The following is a 22,774-nucleotide window of genomic DNA, read 5'->3' on the forward strand; positions in this document are numbered from 1 at the left end:
CGGTGGCGCTAGGCGACCGTCGCCGCGGCTCACCCGACGACGGGCTGCCCTGCTGCTCCTGGTTGTACATGAAGGTGTCCTGGTGGGCCCGTGTCACCGTGCCGATGACCTCCTCCTCCCCGCTATCAGCCCCGCTGGACGACGAGGAAGAGGAGGAGGAGCTTGAGCTGGTGTCCATGGAGATGGAAGGCTCGGGCTCTGGGTCAGCAGCGCTGGATTCCGATTGGCTGCTGCGTGGGGAGGAGGAGCCTGGCAAGGAGGAGGAGGAAGTGGGAGCGGGCGAGGGCTCCTCCGCTGGGACCTCCATGGGACAGGGGGGCGACGGGGTGATGAGAGGCGCCGACGGCGTCTGGTTGCCGTGGAGCTGGTTGCCGTGGAGCTGGTTGCCGTGGAGCTGGCTGTTGTTGTTCATCATGTTGTTCATGGCACTCTGCATTTCCAGAAGCATCCTCTGCTTCTCCCGCTTAGGGATACGGCCAAATCTCACAGCTAGGGGGCAGAAGAGTCACCGTTTAATTATTTAAGCATTACCATCCTCAATGTTAAACAACTACAAATACATATTCACTTAAGCCATTAAACTCGCCAATATACCAACAACTGTTAACCACTACTCACTTGTTTAATAACTTAACATGTGTATAATAACTTAATATGTGTTTTGTTTATTGTTGATTGTGTATGTTTATTGTTTGCACCAACGTCCCACAAAAAATGTCCTGGTAGCTGAAAACCTACTTGGCAGTAAAAACCTTTCTGATTCTGATTCTGACTTCTTTGAACATAAGGGTTAGAGAAAGAAAGAAGAGTGCCATAGTATGATTATCACAGACAGTTTATAACATCAAAACTAGTTCCACATTCAAAGAAACGGCAGCCATTTTGAACTATGAACTACCACCAGTGCTTCCATTTTGGCAACGTGCCGCACAGGGCCGCTGCTAGTCATTTGGGTGCCCTAACCGGGATTGATTTCTGGTACCCCCCCCTCTCCAGAATAGTTTGACTATTTATATTATTAATTCATTGATAATAAAATCAATAATGTAAAGCTTCTTTGCTAAATTAATACAAAGCAATAACACAAAGTCACACCAATTTGAAAGCAAGTACATTTATGAGACTTACATCTTACAGGGAATATAGATATTTATTCAGTTGATAAACATATTTTTTTTAAGTTACATTTGTTTTTCTCTTTTCTTCTCCCTACTGTGGTTGTCTTTCCTCCATGTCTTTCATAAATTGTAGCCTATAGCCTATAGAGAGGTCGCGCATCCTCTCTCCCTCTCTCTCTCTCTCTCTCTCTCTCTCCTTCTCTCTCTCTCTCTCTCTCTCTCTCTCTCCCTCTCTCTCTCTCTCCCTATCTATTTCCCTCGCTCTCTCTCCCTCTCTCTCACTTCCTCTCTCCTTCCCTCTCTCTCTCCTTCTCTCTCTCCCCTCTCTCTTTCCCTCGCTCTCACTTCCTCTCTCTCCCTCTTCCCACTCTCTCCTCTCTCTCCTTCTCCCTCTTTCTCCTCTCTCTCCCTCCTTCTCTCTCCCCCTCACCACAATCCTTCATGTTCTTATTCCTGTGGAATATATAGTGTACAGCAGCTGTACTACAGCTTATATTCGTTTATTGGTGTAGTAATCTGCAGAATAGATAGTGAATCCTTATTATGCATTTAAATCTATTTTAATGTATTTATATTTTGGTGCCCTATGCACAGTATGTGCCCTGCCTGAGTTTAGTGCCGGCCCTGGTTCAACTTGCTGCTGGTGAAAAATATGAGGGTCAGAGAGAGAGAGAGAGAGAGAGGGAGAGAGAGGCAGAGAGAGAGGCAGAGGGAAAAGAGCCGTCAAGGCCCAGACCTACAAGGAGGTGAGAGAGAGAGAGAGAGACAGAGACAGAGAGAGAGAGAGAGAGAGAGAGAGAAAGATAGGGAGTGAGAGAGAGAGAGGGAAAGACAGAGGGAGAGGGAGAGAGAGAGAGAGAGATAGGGGAGAGAGAGAGAGAGAGAGAGAGATAGAGAGAGAGAGAGAGAGAGAGAGGGAGAGAGAGAGAAAGGGAACGTTGCGAATGGGGACTTACAATCTCTGGACATGCCGACCAGCAGGCACTTCTTAAAGCGGCACTGCTGACAGCGGTTCCTGTTGACCCGCATGATGGAGCAGGTCTCGTTCTTAAGGCACTTCTTGTACTGGATGTTCTGCTGGATGCTCCTGCGGAAGAAGCCCTAGAGAACATGACAGAAGAACATAAGAACGGAGCAAGGAGGAGAGAGTGTGGGTGTGTGTGTGTGTGTGTGTGTGTGTGTGTGTGTGTGTGTGTGTGTGTGTGTGTGTGTGTGTGTGTGTGTGTGTGTGTGTGTGTGTGTGTGTGTGTGTGCGTTTGCGTGTGTGCGTGTGTGCGTGTGTGTGTGTGTGTAGCGTGGGGTCGCAGATGGTCACCCAAAAAGCAACAGGCCTTGGCATGAGCCTTGGGGTAACTGCAGAGAACAGGTGTGAGAGCTCTTAGATGCTCACCCATAGAGTCTGTTTTATTGGGGTCTATGTTCCAGTAACCAACTAGGCCAGGGAGCAGTGGGGTGTGTGTGTGTGTGTGTGTGTGTGTGTGTGTGTGTGTGTGTGTGTGTCGAGTGAGCAGTGGGGTTGGCCCATATAAATACAACTGAACTACTTAGAAACAAGCTATCAGCTCCCGAGGGGCCTGGCCCAGAGCACACACACACACACACACACACACACACACACACACACACACACACACACACACACACACACACACACACACACACACACACACACACACACACACACACACACACACACACACACACACACACACACACACACACACACACACACACACATACACACACAAAGAGGCCCAGAGCACGCAACACAATGCAGGTGGGAATGGCCCACTTACAGGATCCTTCCGCTGCTGATGAACTGCCCCTGATTTTTTTGCTTAGAATGGAACAATTAAATTAAATTGTATTTATATAGTGCCAAATCAATACAATTGTCTCAAGGCGTTTCGTAATAGACTTGGCAATTTGGCGTTAAAGTTTTGCTTCTGATTACAGTGAACTCTCTCCTTCATAGACCATCACAAATGCTGGATTTTAATGATTACAAGTGCACTCTACATTCAAACTGAATTTCAGAGTGCTACACAGTTAAAAACAGCCCATAACAAAAGCAGAGTTTAAAGAAAGAAAACACATTTTAAAAGTATAGCTTAAAAAAATATATACGTTTAAAAAAAGTAGGAAACGCCTTGCACTGCAGAGAAGGCCAGGTCGCCCATGGTGCGTAGCCTGGTCTTTGGGACCTGCAGGAGCAAACTGTTTTTGGATCTGAGGGTGCGGTTTGATGTTTGGGGAGTGATGAGTTCTGTCATATAGAACACATCACATGAATGCAATATGAACCCGTCTCTCACTAGGTGTGTGTGTGTGTGTGCGTGCGTGCGTGCGTGCGTGCGTGCGTGCGTGCGTGCGTGCGTGCGTGCGTGCGTGCGTGCGTGCGTGCGTGCGTGCGTGCGTGTGTGTGTGTGTGTGTGTGTATGAACCCGTCTCTCACCTTGCAGCCCTCACAGGCATGAACGCCATAATGGAACCCTGAGGCCACGTCACCACAGACTTTACACAGAAGCACCAGGCCATTGATTTCTGGAGTGGTACACAGACAAAATGGAACAGAAAGCAATTTTAAAACAATAACAATAAAAGTTAATATGCATATCAGAAATATTAGAAAACTGATGTTTCATGATGCTATGTTACTTACTATCAGACCAGAGATACAGGATTTAGGCCTTTATATGAATGCATTAAATATAAATATAGAATATGTCCACAGAAAAAAACTCCTAGTGTTACTGTGATTCAACTGATGAAGCAGAGTGCCAACGACACAAACACCATGGGCACTAGAAAGCTGTACTGTACGTGGCACTGGACAAAAGAATCTGTTAAGTGTGTGTGTGTGTGTGTGTGTGTGTGTGTGTGTGTGTGTGTGTGTGTGTGTGTGTGTGTGTGTGTGTGTGTGTGTGTGTGTGTGTGTGTGTCTGTGTGTGTGTGTGTGTGTGTGTGTGTGTGTCTGTGTGTGTGTGTGTGTGTGTGTGTGTCTGTGTGTGTGTTTTCCTGTCACTCACTTGTGATTCCGCATTTTGCGGTGGAAGTGGAGCGCGTCTTCCCGGCGCTGTTATTGGCCGACCGTGATGTGGGCGGGGCCGAGTCCCTCTGCTGGCCCTGCCGTTGGCCTGGCGACCGTTGGCCTGGCGACGGTGCTCGTGGCGACGAGGAGGAGGACTGGTAGCTGCTATTGGAACAGTCGCTGTGGCATGAATCCGTGCTTGAGGAGCTGATGTACGCTATGACACCCCCTGCTGGAGAAAACATGACACAACATGAGGCTCGCTACCTGGGTTAGTGATTCAAGAAGTCGGTCGGGGTGATATCTATCTGTGGTTTAGTAAGTTGACTGTGGAATTGGAGGTACCTAGGTTTGTTAATTATACACTTATACATAGCTTACAGGAGTTCAAAACAGATGCATTCATGTTGAAAGTAAATAAAAAGCCCAATAATACTGAGCCATGCAAAGACAAACAAAAAAAACACACACCACTAGTTAGCCTGTATTCACCCACTAACAGAATCTTTGCCATGGCACAAAACCCCTGGCTTCCATAAAGTGGTGTCTTGTCTAAAATAATAGTGATTTCCCACAATGCAGTGTGGCAGCTGGAATCGGCATGAGAAAGTTGAGCAGACAGACTACTTTTTTGTCAGCCCTGCCTGAACTGATTTTCCATCCACTTTATTCTCAATAGTTAGATAACACTGTTACATAATGCATGCCTCACAATGGGTGGAGACTGCTTCGGCTAATAGCACCTCAACTAAAAAAAACTGACTGCAATAGTCCACCTTAAGCTTATCAATACGTTTTAATAAAGGTTGACATATATTTCAAGGTACCTGAATTCTCAAAAGAAATCAAGAGAACATCTTGGAGTACTGTCCCTTATGTAATGGTATCTTAAATTGCATTAGATTGAGAATCTATTGCGTAATTAAACTCAAGTGAAAATGAATCATATATTGAAGCCTGTCTGTTAAGGCCGATGTGTGTCGCATGATAATTTAGCTGTATAGTTATACCTTTACAAAATTGAAAGTGAACACAGGGGATTGTGGAAATCAGTCGTTTTTTTAAATCATTTCTCTGATGTAAATGTTGGATTCAGGTCTACCAAAATTACAATATTGAGATGCCAGATACACATCAATAGCAGTGATGAGACCTTCCTGTCTGGTTAATTACCTCCGCCAAGGAGGTTATGTTTTCGCCCCTGTATGTTTGTTTGTTTGTTTGTCTGTTTGTCATCAGGATTACGCAGAAACGCATGGACCGATTTCCATCAAACTTTGTGGGCAGATTGGTTAATATAATGGCAATAATTGATTAGATTTTCAGATGTCAAGGTCAAAGGTCAAGGTCACAAGGCGGAGGTTTGCATTCTCTGAATGCTCCCATTCTTGTTATAATTGTGGTGCTTGCAGTTTGGGTTTCAATCAGCTAATACTAGCCTGGAGATGACTTCATCCAGCTGTCAAGAGCATTGCTCCAACGGTTAAAACAGGGAAGAGGTGGAATCCACCAGAAGGAGTACATTACACAAAGATCATTATAGCAGAGGGTTCAGTGGTGTAGTGGTACCTGGAGAAGTGGGTATACTCTTAATTTTGCCATTTTTTTAAGCAGCCCATACAGCACAGGATAAACGGCCTGTTTTGAGAGGTATACCCAATGCTGACTGATAAATAAGTGGGTATACTCCGTATACCTGCGTATACCCTGGACTACACTACTGAGAGGGTTATTATTGGGCAGGTAGAGAGTGGAAGAGATTTGTAGGGTGCAAGTAAAAGAGTGTTTAGAGTAGAAAAAAAAACGCCCTCTCAAGCTTTTCTCATTGCTATTTCTGGTCTAAATGAGTGCAGTTCTTTCCTACTCTAAGAGTGGAAGAGAGCTTGTTCTTTTGGGTAGGTGAGAGTTGAAAAGCATGGAGAGGAGGTAGATGGTAACCAGCTTTGTTCACCAGCAATAAGAGGAAACTAGATAAGCAGCAGGATGTCAGGCAAAGCGAGAGCAATGGATGAACTAGCATAATGTTGAGAAGTGGGAGGTCAGCTGGAGAGGATAGTAGGCTATAGATGCTAGGCCAGTGGTTCTAAACCTGGGTTCGATCGAACCCCAGGGGTTCGTTGAGCCACTCTCACTGTATAGTGTATGAGTGGATTGGAGACTGCTGGTGCCAACATACTGTTCCCCTCTCACCCCATCCCCTGGATAGCCTGTGGCATGCCATAATATAATGAGTTTGTTTTTGTTAGTTGATGTTGAATGATAAGGCATTGGTGTATCTGATGTATGTACTGTAGCCTTTACGATACAGGACACAACAGCATCTAATCTGAGGCAAGACAGTAATAATCCTTGGATATCGATTTCCTTTTCATAGAAATGCAAGTAACACCCTGCATCTGCTATATACAAATAACTAAAATCCTTCTTCCTTCATTCCAAACTCTGACTGCATCCAGGTAATGTGCATAAATACATGTAACAAAGGCACTGAAAAGCGGTTGACGTAGTCCCGTATCGATCGTCATCCTTTTTTTTTTAACACGCCCCCACGTGGACCCGGTATGTTTTCTTGACAGTCGGAGTGAAAACTAGAGCAGCCACGGCACAGCCAATGAACGACTCACGTGTACCCGCACCTCGGTGCCACACCAGCTAGCGTTCCCAAAATTATGCAACCTACGAGTCACGGCGCCTCTCGGCCAATGAGGGCCGACGCACGGCAAGCGTAAACAGAGATGCACATGGCTACGTGGACCAGTCCATGTGAGAAGGGACATTCAATTACTCCTCAACCTTACGCCGTCGTAATGACAAGAGGGTCGTATACACTCTTAATGTTGTTACATTTAAAAGGTCTATGATGCATCGAATACGGACAGATATTGCTCCGGGTGAAAACATACATCATTCAAGCAACAATGTAATTCAATTCTGTGACAAAAACTGTACCAGCAGAATATGATATTCGTCTGAAACCTAGCGTTACACTGGCCATCGTCCTATATGGTTTAAGGAAGCCTCGGTCTCTTTCATTCGTCATTCTTCTGTGCATCTGTTCAAATACAACCATAACCATACCTGCTTTTGTGGAATCCATGTCCTCCAACGACCGAGACCCTCTTGGTCACCTGTATTTAAATGCCGTTTTTCTTGAGTTCTCAGCAACCTGAAAAGTCGCTGCCAGACGCTGTGAAATAAATCAAACAGTCTATTGTAGCCGACTTTACCTACACCCGTTGAATAGCATAGATTTGCCTTGCATGTAGGCTATGAAGTCGAAAAATTCAGGTTATCAGTTTTCTGAGCAATCCAATGGATGTCAGGTTCATTAAATACTAAGAAAGTCTTCAATCCGTCCACAGACGAAATGATAGACTGTTCTATAGAAAGCTGCTTGCCCTAACAACGGTTGCTGAACAATAAAAGACCATGGACAAATCTTTTTTCTGTCAATCTGTATGGCCCAGAATGGCAAAGCAACTCCACTGAGCACGACTCGCTTACACTGACAACACTAACTACAGTAAATTCCTCGCTTGCTACCATGTGACCTATTTCATCGGCTCCTCCTCCCGTAGCCTACCCTTGCATTTGTGTCAATGTAACCCACTGACACACTTTTTATAGTTTTATTTTAAAGTAACACTTCAACAATTTGATACTTTTTGAGGTATGGTTTTATAGGCAACTCATTTAGGTACCATCTTCAAATTAATTTCGATAGCATATGTCATGTGAAGGACAGATAAACACCTGTGTGTTTCCCACTAGCCATCCAGAATATGCACTATGTAGTTCTGTATACCGTGATGGAATAGAACAGCACAGAACTCCGTAGTCTATTGCTGCTTTAACTCATGATCCTCGAAGGGCATCTTTGCGAGACGACGAATTTGGTTAAAGTTCGGTAATGAGTAGTACCTCAGATAGCCTATCATTAAAAAGAGAATAACTTGTCAGGTACTCCAAGTAACTAGTAATAATACACTAATAAAACCAACCATAAATTAAAACGCTTTATATCAGAATATATTTTGAGTACATAGTGATCACTAAAATGTGGTTGGGCACGACTGAATTAGAGGTAAATTGGTCAGAGCAGATTTAAGCCTTACAGTTTAAGGTCAAAGTGACCCCCACCGCAAAATACCACCGCCTTTTGTCCTACATTGAGTTTATTTAGGACTGCCAAAGGGGTCTACCAGATTGCTCTATAGCCCAGTCCTCTCCCACTTCCTCACCATCCTGCTGGTAGTTCTCTGAGGTGCTCAGCATTCAGCGTGCCCTCTGGCACACACACACGCACACACACACACACACACACACACACACACACACACACACACACACACACACACACACACACACACGCACACACACAAGCCCAGCGTGTCCATTCAGCGTGCCCTCTGGCTTCAATCTCCTGTTCTGTCTTAGAGAGGTCAGGTCACAAAGCTCAGGGTTAATGTTGACTCTCTGCTAAAAATACACAATACAGTCCAGTGTGGGAGAGACAATGAGGTAGTCTTTTTTTGGGGTGTGTTTTTGTCCAGTTGGGCACATCCTTGCATGGAAGGTCATCATGACCTAGCAGGGACATTGGAGTAGTGGGTGGGTTTTCCTCCATGAAGAGGAGATGTTGCTTGGTGGGAACGGAGGTTAAATTCCTGGTGGGATAGCAAAATCTTTTTTTTTGTGATCAAATGTTTTGACTTTATACAGGGAGAGCAAAAAAGCAAAACCTAAGTATTAAATGTAAATAAGAAGTCCATATAAGTGGCCAGAAAAGACAAGGAGACAAGAAAATAAAAACAACATGATAAAAATACACATACACCAATATATGGAGGACAGAAAAGACACGAGACAGACATGCATGACATACAGACACAGGGACATAGACAAATGGAAGGGACTTAACTAAAATATCTTTGGCTAGAGGCTTAGGTTTACACCATTTCTTTCAAAGAAACAGTAATACTGTGTCATGCAGCTAAAGTTTTCTCTGAAGCACCATTCATTAGAGCTGTTGACAGCTCCAGGTATTTAACGTCCAAAAAGGAAAGGGATAGCAAAATCTTGAACAACCCCAACCCCCTTTGCATTGGCCCCAGAAGAGCCTAATTTAAAACCTTTAATTTATCGATTTACATGACACGCACGGAGACACCCCAGCAATAGGTTAGGGACAGCTCTGTTGAGAGGAACCTCATGAGGGCGTGTCCCTTGTTGAAATGAATATAAAATAAAAAAGAGACTAGCTCTGACTGGACAGAACCGATACCTATGCCACCAGTAATAGGTCCAAACGCAAAGAATGATTACTAAGCGGCCTGAGACAATTTAATTGTTTTGTCTGTTTGTCTTAATTGTTTTGTCAACTCGATCTCATTATAGCGACAAAACAATAAAATTGTCTCAGGCCGCTTAATAATCATTCTTTGTGTTTGGACCTATTACTGGCTAATTGAATGATGGCTTTAATAATACATCTTTCAGCTGGTTCTGTAGTTACACATTGTCCAAGCCAATTGGCTGAGATCTGTCAAGGACAGCTGTTGGATGGTGACTGGGCAGTTATCATAGTGAGATAAAAGAAATACCATAAAAGATAAGCACGAGTGTGGAATGAACAACTGTAAATGGTTAGGGTGGCTTATAACATTATAAAGAAAGGATATCCCTGGTCCCACCCAATTAAGGTTGGATAGAGAGCACATTCTGTGCTGTAGTGAATACTACCTAATGTGTACACGGAACAAAATATTAACCCTTGCAATGGATAGATGCACAAAAGGTTGACCTTGAGCCAGCCTAATTACAGTAAAGACAAGCTATAGGACAAAATATATCTTGTATATCTATATCTTTATCTCTTCACTTACATCTGTCTGTTTACTACCAATTGTGAAATTGGAACAATGTAATAGTCTAGTCCAAATTATTCTTTTGCCTTTTTGTCCCTTTCCATGTCAGATATAAGTGACGGCTAGAAGAACCCAAGGTTTTAGTTACATAAAGCAATCCTTGCCTGGACTGTGTATGCTCCGATTATGCCTGGTATCATGGACACTGTGTATTTCAAATCAACGTCTAAGGACAATGCGGTATGCAGACAAATGCTATGATTCCCATCACAGAGAATATACGTACCCTGTTTTAACATTTATATAGCTAGGGCATGGCCATAATTGTCTCGAGATAAAAGTCATATATAAGATAAGGAGTTGTTTATAGAGGTGCATAACTCTTGATTTGCACTCATTTTAAAAATAGCCACAATCATAGCCGTATAGTCTATATAGGCCAGCTGGTCCCTGAGACTGACCTAAAGTAGTCTCACACACACACACACACACACACACACACACACACACACACACTCACTAAAGTAGTCTCAGACACACACACACAAACACACACACACACACACACACTAAAGTAGTCTCAGACACACACACACACACACACACAAAAGTAGTCTCAGACACACACACACACACACACACACACACACAAACACACCACACACTCACACACACACACACACACACACACTAAAGTAGTCTCAGACACACACACACACACACACACACACACACCACACACTCACACACTCACACACTCACACACACACACACACTCACACACACACACACACACTAAAGTAGTGTCTTTTTCATGATGACCACTCCCCTGACCCAGATCAGAGCATCTCACACATGTGCTCACAGCACAATGCAGTAGTCTAGTCTCTGATGAGCATATCTATTCTCATTGGCTGTTGTGTTGCAGTGTGTGTGTGTGTGTGTGTGTGTGTGTGTGTGTGTGTGTGTGTGTGTATGTGGTTATAGAAAGATCCTAGGCTTAGCTCCAAAGCGTCTGACTTATTTGTTACTAATCAATGTTATTTCACACATTGAAAAAGGGTTGGTTGAAAACACCACAAATTATAAGCTGGACCAACCAAAAAAACATAAATACAGATTCTCATATTAAAAAACAGAGTATTTAATTATTCAGAAATCAGTATTCAGAAATGTACGTGATTCGGTTTCGGGAAAGTTTGTTGATATTTGAGCTCAACAGCCAATCAAATTAGACCATGTTGATTGGTTGAGATTGTTACAGTAATGACTCGGGCTGAACCACCATGTTTGTTTCCCATATTCCCCTTTACAGAGCCAGTACTAGTACTCTGTGTGCCCGGACACTGTTTCTTTGAGCACAAACAATGATTGTTTATACTATTTCAATATGGCTTTCTATCTTTAAATGAAACCTGAAATGTAATCTAGTAGCCCTGTAGCACATTCCACTTAAAAAAAAAAAAAAAAAACAGAAACATGGCACCTGTTACGAGCATGATCATTCAAATATAAAACAATATGAATTTGATTATATCCACATGTTAAACACGTTATTTTTTTATCACTATTTGTACTCCATACAAAATTGTGATAGACCCGTTTGGTTGTGTGTTTACTGTTTGGTCTAATGGCACATTTAGAGGCCCTGAATCCTTGTGTACTGCCTTGTTTCAACGAACACACTTTGATATCGGCTCTTATTAAAACATCATGAATAATACAAATGCCATTCATACCTAATGATCTGTAGAGGTCTCTTCACTGAGAACTGCCAAATAACATTCCTGTCCTTGACAAAGACATTAGGACCCCTCTTGAAAGGGATGTTCTGTGAAATAGGTCACTTTCATCACTCATGCCGCTGCCGTGAAATAAAATCTATTAGCTGATACAAGACAGTGAATCCTGTTATGCCTGAAATATCCATTTGAAATGTATTCTTCAGAAGACTCAGTGGACACCTGCACATAGAGCTGGTACTAGTGGGTTAGGGTTAGGACTCTTGCACATAGAGCTGGTAGTAGTGGGATACACATAGGCCTGAAAAGGCTGAAAGGTTTTTGGTTAAAAAGAATAATAATAATAAAAGAATAATCACAATTATATATTTTTTTAACTACAAGTACTGCTTAGCGTTGCCTAATATGACTGAGAATGACAATGGATGGATTGTGCAATCAAGGACCCCTGGGCATAAACGCCTAGATTAGAGTAACACCACATCAACACATGGTACAATATTATAAAAGGTAATATGAGTGTGTTTTAATTGCCAACAGAAAGCACATTGACAAAATAAAAAGACACCTGTATAGCCCACCATACAGGATTTACAAGACTATTACCACAGGCAACAGCTGTGTCTGTTCATCTTGTTCCTGTCCCAGCATGCATTGCAACTGACCCAGGCTGACCTTTCACAATCATTCAAATGGTATTCCAAATCACTAGCCAATCACCACTTGAGGGCCTTATCTGAATCTGAAAATCTCACCTATTTTCTTTGTTATCCCTATTTGTATATGTTTTATTTCTCGAGTGTGTATTGGCAATACTGCTTCTTATGGTCATGTCAATAAAGGAAGAATATTCAACTGAGAGAGAGATAAAAGTGAGAGAGAGAGAGAGAGAGCGAGAGAGAGAAAGAGAGAGATAAAAGTGTGTGAGAGAGAGAGAGAGAGAGAGAGAGAGAGAGAGAGAGAGAGAGAGAGAGAGAGAGAGAGAGAGAGAGAGAATAACAGAGAAGCCTTCACTTGACAAACTTGGCTGTGAGTTCACTGTAGGCTAATTATTGGTGTAAGGGCTATGAACCTCTGGTTGATATATAGTCACATCAGTTAAAAAAAATGTTTTGGTAGCAACATAATTAAATACATTGCGTTATACCCATGCTTAATGATTTACCTTGTTTTTTTTCTTCAACCAGTGCTTTTCATCAGGTCTGTGCAGCGCTTGACTACTACCCCCTTCTTCAGCAGTTCAAGACAAGTTCCACTCTGTAACACAGTCTGTCTGTTGCTTTGCTATAAACACCGCCATTTTCAGGGCGAAAAATACTCTGAGCTAGTCTTAAAATATCCCCCGAGAGATCGGACCTAACGACGCCACCGGATCCGACTAGCTAGACCACTTCTCTTCAGGCCCATGTATCCTTTGTGTGTTGTCAGGGGCCTTTTAACGTCTTTAAAGGGTCAGGCCTGTAGTGACTATGTCCTGGCAGAGATAGTGACACACACACACTCTGAATTTGATCTCTGCATTTTACCCATCCAGGTAGTGATACACACAGCACACAGTGAAGTGAGGTTACACACTAACCCGGAGCAGTGAGCTGCTTTTTTGAGCGCCCGGGGAGCAGTGATCTGGGTTAGGTGCCTTGCTCAAGGGTGGGTTCGATTCCCTCATGGGGCACTGTTGGCTCTGGGGGGCAGGTCCAGGTTCAGTCAGTGCTTAGGTGGGCTATCTCCCGGGCCTTTCTCCCCGTGTGTGTGTGTGTGTGTGTGTGTGGAGTTTGCATGTTGCCTCCGTGTTCACAAGGGGTTTGTGTGTGTGTGTGTGTGGAGTTTGGATGTTGTCCCCGTGTGTGTGTGTGTGTGTGTGTGTGTGTGGAGTTTGCATGTTCTCCCCGTGTGTGTGTGTAGTTTGCATGTTCTCCCCGTGTGTGTGTGTGTGTGGAGTTTGCATGTTCTCCCTGTTTGTGTGTGTGTGTGTGGAGTTTGCATGTTCTCCCCGTGTGTGTGTGTGTGTGTGTGTGTGTGTGTGTTTGTGTGTGTGGAGTTAGCATGTTCTCCCCGTGTGTGTGTGTGTGTGTGTGTGTGTGGAGTTTGCATGTTCTCTCCGTGTTCACAAGGGGTTTCCTCCACTAAGAACCCCAACAGAAAACAGAACACATGTTCATCCCAGACCAAAGATGGACAGTTCACTTCACCTGGTCCCCAAGCACTGCAAGCTGCCCACTGCTCCTCGGGGGGTCAGTTCACTTCACCTGGTCCCCTGGCTCTACTAGCTGCCCACTGCTCCTGGGGGGTCAGTTCACTTCACCTGGTCCCCTGGCGCTACTAGCTGCCCACTGCTCCTGGGGGGTCTCAGAGTCGGACTGGGCACTGAAATTCTTAGAACAGGACATAACATATAAGTACTCCATCAGGTATTCAGAAATACAGCCTACGCTTCTCTTTTCTCCCCAAGTGTCCTGCGACATTGGTCTAAACATGCTCTAATTAAGGGGACCAAGGGGACAATAATCTCTTTTAAAGCAGCTCTCTAACTACAGTTGAGGTCACTGGCAAGATAACCGGCTGTGTACACAGCACAGAGAATAGGTGTTCTCTGACAGAAGCATGCTTGAGTATGGAAGTGTACACTGAATGACAAGCATTCAAGTGCAAATTATGTGAATACTTCAAATGAATTAAAGCATGTTTAGACCAATGACGCAGGACACTTGGGGAAAAATAGAAGCGTAGGCTGTATTTCTGAACACCTAATTGCAATCAGTCGGTGTGAGCATCGTTCCTCGAGTTCCACGATGAATGCATGTTAGACAATAGTCAGGGCTAGGGTGGAAAACACAGAATAGGTAATTGAAGTTCAAAGTACTTTATTGTCATTGCCACAAAGACAACGAGACAGTAGAGGCAGCAACAGACAGCTATAATAATAAATAACAATTAATAAATAGATGAATAAATATCTCTGAGTAAATTTAAAAAAGCAATATATCTACTGTATATATTGAGGTACATCGGTAGTTGCAGGGTAGAGTGTTAGAGTGCAGTCAATTATTGCTGTGATTCCAATGATACGGCTTGAGACAAATCATCAAAGAAACCACTTTTGTTAGAATACAAAAGCACACAGCCTACCAGGTGGATGCTAATCGGCCCTTATGACTAGTCATTTCTCTAGGATGCTTGTTTTTGTCTGAGGGGATACATCTTTTTTGCAAGGCTTTTCTTTCTGTTAGAAACATCTCACACAAGCGTCTAACAGAAAAAAGTGTCTGACTACTTTCTACTAATTTGTAGAAAATAAGGCTCTGCTTATCTTTTTGTATTTTGTGGGCCTGTGTTTCTGAGATACAGGCTGGTCCCCCCAGATCTCTGGTCCGGTCGTGTCAGCGTCAGTGTGTGTGTGTGTGAAACTGTTGAACTTTACTCACAAGTTGTCGAAGTAGAGGGTGCTTTGTGCACAGTAGTATGAGCATTTGTGGTCCAGTTTGATGGTAAAAAAAAAATTGTGTGATTTATTTGTGCACCCGCAAAAGTTGAAGTTTTAGTTGAATAAAGGACCTTGGATCAAGACAATGTTTGCTTCTTTTGCCTCAGGGAATGATTCTGTTGTCAGGCAATTTATTTTTTGTATTAGTGTTTGATCATCATTGATAAGAACAGAACTGCTTTGTCAGAGTCAGAATTGGTTACAAATTAACTTGTTTTCAGTCTGGCCTCACTGATTTAAAAATATATTTGGGTTCTTTGAGGATATTTTTAAGTATTTTAAAGTAAAACGTTCTGCTCATTCCCATTAACAAAGGGATTATACGTATTTAAAAGTCAAAATGTTCTTTTTCTATTGGACTACGCTTCTCTTTTTTCTCCAAGTGTCCTGCGTCATTGGTCTAAACATGCTCTCATTAAGCATGTTTACCAAGGGGATAATAATCTCCTTTAAAGCAGCTCTTTAACTACAGTTGAGATATTTTAATTTGGGTAATAAGGGGATTATTTTTGTTTTAGAAACTACATTTTTCCAGTGTGTGAACGTGGACCAATGCTGAAGTGAGACAAAGAGTGGAGTGGGGTGACTGCGTGACAGAATAGGTTTCGACTGTCCGCATTAAACCCTAGGGACAAGTGGGTCTTGGAGTAAGTGAGAACCCGTGTTCTCCACAAAGATCCTGCTCCCAGTAAGCCTTACAGTTTTTTACAATCGGATACACACTAAAATCAAAAGTATTACACAATTAGCAAAACCTTCACTCAAGGAGCAAAACAACGGCTCAGATTTGCACAACTAGTGCAACTAGTCCAATTTCACAGTAGGTGCAAGACTCTGTGGCTTGTAGGCCTCTCCAGGTCTCCATCTAACCATCAGACGACCATGTGTTGGGCAAAGCTGAAAATTGGACTCATCAGAGAAGACGAACTAGGAGACCCTCCAGTCCGCTTTGGTTCAATCCTTATGGTCTTTTACAAACCTCAGCCAGGCAAAGTACAAAGTTGTCCCGGAAGAAAAACTTGCTTCCTTTTGCTCTGACAATGTTCCCCAACTCTGAGAAGTGTTTTTTCCAGCAGGGCAATGCTCCATGCCACACAGCCAGGCCAGTAAAGGTGTGGATCAGTGGCGGCTGGTGATTTTTTTTTTTTGGTGGGGCTATTTGAGCGGGGGGTCTGGGGGTTCTCCCCCAGAAATTTTTGAATTTCGTAGATGTGATTTCCTGCATTCTGGTGCATTTTCGGGTGGCCAGCCGGAGATCCCAAATCATTCACAATGATAAATTTGTTGTTCGCTATTTCATGTAGGCCAATAAATTAAAAACGAGACGTGAGCTGTTGATGCAGAGAAGTGCTGCTCAGTTTTAAAACAGCCCCTTGCCTATACCAATAAAATAACTCCAACCAGTCAATACCAATGGTCTAAAGACAATATTAATATATCTGCCATGTAGAAATCAATTGTTTCACAGGTAATGATAATGAACAAGTTACATGTTTATTATGGTCCATGTCCAGATAGAAAGTGCCAACACATAACAATAAATTATACTAGGGAACAACAGTTTTTTGTTACTACAACTACTACAACAATTTAGTTTTTTTAAAGACATGTATACTGCAGCTGTATGAGTATGAAAAGAAAGATTATTTTAACTGGTATGAAACAGTAACAGCTCACAACTTAGAAACAACAAATTGCACTCTTGACCGCACATGTTTTTAAACGCGTTCTGACCAATGCTTCAGTTCTGTCCTTCCTGTCTGTGTCCACGAACTGTCTATCACACGCACTTGTTTTAAACAGCAGGCAAAGAAAACAAAAGATGGCATTGACATACCCACAGCTAGCCATGCCTTTCGATCGAACCAATCTCGGGAAAAGCTTCTGGTGTATGTTTTCCCCTTTTCTCGCGTCTGTTGGGTTATTTTCACTTCTGGCTTGTCTGGTCCGAGTTGTTTAACAATTAGCTTTTCCGCAAAAGTTCTTCTTCCAAAGGGATGCAGATGTAAGGATTTGACTGAATTTGGGGCTAGCTGAGCTCCCACAACTACATCCGACGTCGCCATGCTTAACACTTCTCTGCTAGAATGGAAAATACCTGTTACAAGCAGTGGTGCATCTTGGTAGGGGCTCTAGCCTTCAGCGCCCGTAACCCATCAAATTCCTCGACGATGATTGGCGGATGTGTATTCTTTTTTGCCTAGCAACAGGGGAGCCATTGGCTTAAATACAGCACACACGGGCTGATCGACCAGGAGCCCCGGCAAGACATCCTATTGGCTACTACACCAACAATGATAAACGTTCACGTTTTAAACGTGGAACTTGAAAGTGAATGTAATGTAAATATAATTTTGGAGAGTTCTAAACCCATTCTAAAGCAAAATCATCAATATCATTGTATTAACACAGGTTATTTTTTCAAAATGAGAGATTATTTAAAAAAGAAAAGAAAAGAAAAACAGGCAGTCAGGTCAGCGGGGGGGCGGAGCCCCAGCGCACCCTATGGGCGAGCCGCCACTGGTGTGGATGGAGTACCACCAGATCAGGACCCTGTCATGGCCAGCCCAATTTCGAGACCTGAATCCCATAAAAAACCTCTGAAATGTGATCAAGAGGAAGATGGATGGTCACAAGCCATGAAAAGAAGCCGAGCTGCTTGAATTCTTGCGCCAGGAGTAGAATAAAGTCACCCAACGGCAATGTGAAAGACTGGTGGAGAGCATGCCAAGACACATGAAAGTTGTGATTTTAAATCAAGGTTATTCCACCAAATATTGATTTCTGAACTCTTCCTAAGTTAAAGCATTAGTATTGTGTAGTTTAAAAATGAATATGAGCTTGTTTTCTTTGCATTATTCGAGATCTGAAGACACTGCATCTTTTTTGCTATTTTGACCAATTGTCATTTTTCTGCAAATAAATGATCTAAATGACAATATTTTTATTTGAAATTTGGTAGGAATGTTGCCAGTAGGTTATAGAATAAAACAAAAATATACATTTTACTTTCACACATACCAATAAATAGTAAAACCAGAGAAACTGATCATTTTGAAGTGGTCTCTTAATTTTTTCCACGGCTGTATATTAAGGCTTAAGGTTTCTTCCTGCCTAACAGGGAGTTTTTTCTTGCCCGTTGCCATTGTGCATGCACTAAGGGGGTTTAGGCTCTGGTAAGCGCCTAGAGGCAATTGTATTGTTATGGCGCTATATTAATAGACCTATAGACTTATATAACTTAATTTTGCTGGTAGGCTACTTTAGAACTTAGTTTCTCCGATAAAGTTGAAATAATATTAAATGCTCAAACAATATTGAACACATTGACTGTATATAGTGAAGTAAGTCATTGATTAAGCACTTCAATTTCCAACAAACCCAACAGGCTACACACCACATTCAAGCTATCGACCGCCTGACCTAGTCACTTGCTCCCTTTGAAGTGAACCCTCTCCCTCCCCACTTCACTGGCCTTGATTTTGAAAAGGACATCTCACAATTAATTAATAATTCATACAAGATAGCCAAATCTGTGTTCAAACTTCAGAAGCTATCAAACAGCATGAGGTTAAATTCTACATTAGAGAAAAAAATGATTCTACATTAATTCCGTGATTTTACATTACACCATTGCAAATTCACTCATGCACAAATGTGAACATGACAAACATGAAAGCAGTGATGGACATCAGTAGACCCTAAAGCTTTTTAGCTTGCCTCAACTATAGTCACAAACACCAGCTATCAGTGCTGCATTGATATGTAACAAGCACATATTTCAGTCGGTTGGAAAGCCCTGACTTGTATTTAGGCAGAAAACCCATTCACAACTAGTAGCCATCCATACAAAGAGGCCTGAAAGGGAATCACTCTCGTTGGGACTAACTTTTAGGATGCATGTCTATTGCTGCATAAAGTCCCTCAAGCCTTACATATAGCAGATGTACGTATCACTTTCACAAAATACTGCACTCCTCCGACTGCAATAGGCCAGAGTTCATGTCGCATGGACACTTTTTTTTTTTAATTATCGTACTAACCAATTTGTGCACAAGATCTGGCCAAACAAAAAGACTGCTAGGGTTGGGGGCAGAGAGGGCACTTTATATCTTCAGTCATATACTATAGCAGGTCATACTGCTATAATCTCATTCAGCCTTGATAACCTCACACAGACCAGCACACATTATGCCCAGGTCGTCGTCAACCACATCAGATTAAAAAAAAAAAAAACATAACAGGAGACTGGACTGACCATCATAAAAAGGATTATTTTTATTTTGGCGACATGTACAGACTGAGCTAGGTCGTCGCGGCTGCTTAACGGTAACGATGCAGCTGGATGGTGTTGCGTCTCTTCCAGCAGGCACGACGGGAGCCTCCCATGGTGTGGTGGAACTTGTGGCCCTTGCCCAGGCCGCGGCTCTTCTTGCCTGCCGATGTCAGCCCACGCATCTCCCTGTGCTTGTGCACCGCCTTGGTGATCCATTGGGTGTCGGGATTGCGTCTGATGGCCTTGTGGAAGGTGTCGATCAAGATCACCTCGAAGAATTTGTACGTGGAGTCCTCCCCCACCCAGTAAGAGGCCAGCACGCGGAGACCTCCGCAATGGCGACCGGCACGCTCCTGTGAAGGAGAAATTTACATTTAGCTGATGCTTTTATGTTTTATTTATTCATTTATTTACTTTATTTCAATTTTCATTGTGTTTTAATAGGCCTACGTGAATTCTTTTTTTTATAATTGTTTTTTTTTTTTTAGTTAAGTTTCTTTGACTTTCAATTTAAATTCTATTACTGTTTGTTTCTGTAAAGCATAATGTACAAAATGTGCTATATAAATACATTTGCCTTGCCTTGATCCAAAGTAACTTACAATGTATACACATTTCACACTGATGGCACACTGCACATCAGGAGCAATTAGGAGGTTCAGTGTCTTGCTCAAGGTCAATTCGACAGGGTATTGAACTAGCAACCTTCTGATTACTAAACGACTTCTCTACCTCCTGTACCACTGTTGCCCGAGAAATAACTTCCTGATACAAGACCACATCAACACATCCAGCACTTAGAATACACAGATTAAAACTTGGTCAAAAGCATGGAAACATATACTGCACTTCTGAGTAGTCTCAGAATCAAGTCTGGATTGAGCCAAGGTAGAGATCTACGTGTGACATGTGTCGGTTCGCATTAAGGTTTCTTCCTGCCTAACAGGGTGTTTTTTCTTGCCCCTGTTGCCATTCTGCTTGCACTAAGGGTGTTCAGGCTCTGGGCTCTGTAAAGCGCCTAGAGGCAATGGTATTGTTATGGCGCTATATAAATACAATTGAATTTCAGTCCTGTTCCTGCAAGACTGAGTAATATGTACTTCCGCTCACACCTACAGGTGGACGTAAACAGGGTGAATTTTTATGTCCACCTCATGCCTCTTTCCACTACATTTGTCATTAAAAAATAAATAAAAAATGATCATGTGCCTTTTTAGGGAGGCTTAAACATGAATACCCGTCTACTGCACACACGTTTCGTCGTGCTTGCATCCACATTCTGCAATCAAAACTAGTCCCACATCGCACTCTAGTGCTGGGATCTGTGGTACTGGAGTGCAGGTGTCCTAGCCAAGGTATTATCACTTATGGCAACACCACTCACTGTACCAAATTGCCCTTTTTTTTGCACTACATAACCTCACTTTATGTAACCTATGCTGCTATATGTTTATCTGTATGTTCTACTTGTATTATGTAATGTCTTGTCTGTATGTCCTCTCTGTTGTGCCTGTGCACTTATACGTTTCACCGTGGGAGAGTGGGAAACGTTTTTTCGAATACTTTGTATGTCTTGACATTTGAAGTAATTGACAAATAAGACTACTTTGACTTTGAAAACAACCAGGTTCATACCTCAGCGACGGACTGAAGGCTGCGGGCGAACTTGATCTGGTTGACACCATGGTGCACGGGCTTTCCGTAGGTGGCACCCTTGGGAACGGGGCGCTTGCGACCACCACGGCGCACACGGATACGGTAGATAACGTAGCCTATGAAGGGAAACGGGGAAAAAGGCAAACAACATTTGATACCACACTTGGAAGTAGTGCTTCTGGACAGACTTTAAACAATGGCCCAGTCAAAAGCACATTAGCTATACACTTAAACTTGATGACATTACGTAACTTCACCACCTGTATCCACAACTACCTGTTGCAATCTACATAAAGGCAGCATCTGTAGGTGCACCCCTGGATGAAATGCATCACACACCATGATTGGTCAGAAACACGTGTGGAAAAAAAGTGACTTTATGGCAGTGTACACACACACACACTCTCTGAATTCCACCTCTGCATTTGACCCATCCAGGGTAGTGACACACAGACCCAGGGAACACACAGTGAAGTTTATGGACACTAACCCAGAGCAGTGAGCTGCTTTAGGCAGCACCCGGGGAGCAGTGATCGGGGTTAGGTGCCTTGCTTGCTCAAGTGCACTTCAGCAAAAACATACCTACAGGATATAGAGCCATTACCCACCTTGCTTAGCCTTGTATCCCAGACGACGGGCCTTGTCGGGTCTGGTGGGTCGGGGAGCCCGGTGGAGGCTCGAGAGCTGGCGGTACTGCCAACATCTAACACGAAGCAGAAAACGCATCACGTCGGACTGCTTCTTCCTCCATAACTCCTGCATATACTTGTACGCTCCCATGTTGTATCAGCTACGAAAAGGACACACACACACATTATTTACATGACTTTGGAGGTAACATAGGAGATGTATTTTGTAGGTACAACGGAGCGACCTGGGTAGAAGTTACTGCGATGTTCAGTCCTCGAAACAAACAAACGCTAGCCTACAGGAAGTTACCACGTTATCATGATAAATTTAGTTTCGTGACAATATGACTACGGAATGAGACAAGCCACATCTTTGATATGACATTGCGGTCGTCAAACGTTGACCAAACACACTTATTTGGCTGTAGCAAGTTAAGAACTAAGGGTAGCTATTTTAACCAACAAGCTAGGCCCTAAGAGAAGCATGGATCATTCGGTCTACCTGGCTAGCCAACTAACCCAGAGATAAACAATGACCAACAATAGAGGTAGACTAGAGACCGCAGAATTTCGAAAATGTTAATGATAACATTAACTCTGCTACGAGAACATACGTCATTGATCTTTTAACAACTAATACAGTACAATATCGTCTGGTGTAGTAACGGTGCAGTGGTCAGCCAGCTAACCGGGCTAAATAGCTTTACACATCATCAGCTAAACTATCAATAAAATCAACATCATAGACACACAAACTAAAAAATAAAGAATGGACGGATATGTTAAGGAACTCCGTTGTACATGCACATAATTTGTAGTTCCGATTATATTGCATATACTATGATTTTACAGGGATTGGATTTTCAGAAAAGCTGTAGAATCTCGCTTACATGATGGCGTACCAGCCGGAAAGAAAGAGAAAGATCCCAGCATGCCTTTTGAAACAGGCAGTGACGACTGTCCATGTTTTGGGT

At 42.9% G+C, this 22,774-nt stretch overlaps 2 protein-coding genes across 3 annotated transcripts in view; both read right to left on the bottom strand.

Moving 5' to 3' along the window:
• nr1d2b (nuclear receptor subfamily 1, group D, member 2b) overlaps positions 1-7,586 on the bottom strand; it is an 11,186-nt gene extending 3,600 nt beyond the window's left edge. Inside the window, exons 1-5 of one of the 2 annotated variants that reach the window (XM_080859689.1) lie at positions 7,228-7,586; positions 4,148-4,378; positions 3,574-3,662; positions 2,075-2,219; positions 1-489 (exon numbers count right to left, since the gene is read on the bottom strand). The exon at positions 1-489 is cut by the window's left edge and continues 320 nt beyond it. In XM_080859689.1, coding sequence (XP_080715815.1) covers positions 1-489; positions 2,075-2,219; positions 3,574-3,662; positions 4,148-4,378; positions 7,228-7,246 — 973 coding nt within the window. In that variant the 5' untranslated portion in view covers positions 7,247-7,586. Of the gene's footprint in view, positions 490-2,074; positions 2,220-3,573; positions 3,663-4,147; positions 4,382-7,227 lie in introns of both variants that reach the window. The other variant, XM_080859688.1, reaches the window with a different exon arrangement.
• An 11,907-nt stretch (positions 7,587-19,493) lies between these two features.
• rpl15 (ribosomal protein L15) lies at positions 19,494-22,751 on the bottom strand. The gene is made up of 4 exons (XM_080858783.1): positions 22,691-22,751; positions 21,780-21,961; positions 21,151-21,287; positions 19,494-19,868 (listed from the first exon to the last, which is right to left on the bottom strand). Exons 2-4 carry the CDS (start codon positions 21,949-21,951, stop codon positions 19,563-19,565), a joined length of 615 nt encoding a protein of 204 aa, XP_080714909.1. The 5' UTR covers positions 21,952-21,961; positions 22,691-22,751; the 3' UTR covers positions 19,494-19,562.
• Between the last annotated feature and the right edge of the window lie 23 nt (positions 22,752-22,774).

This window comes from Sprattus sprattus (assembly GCF_963457725.1).
Source record: "Sprattus sprattus genome assembly, chromosome: 20".
NCBI classification, from domain to species: Eukaryota; Metazoa; Chordata; class Actinopteri; order Clupeiformes; family Clupeidae; genus Sprattus; species Sprattus sprattus.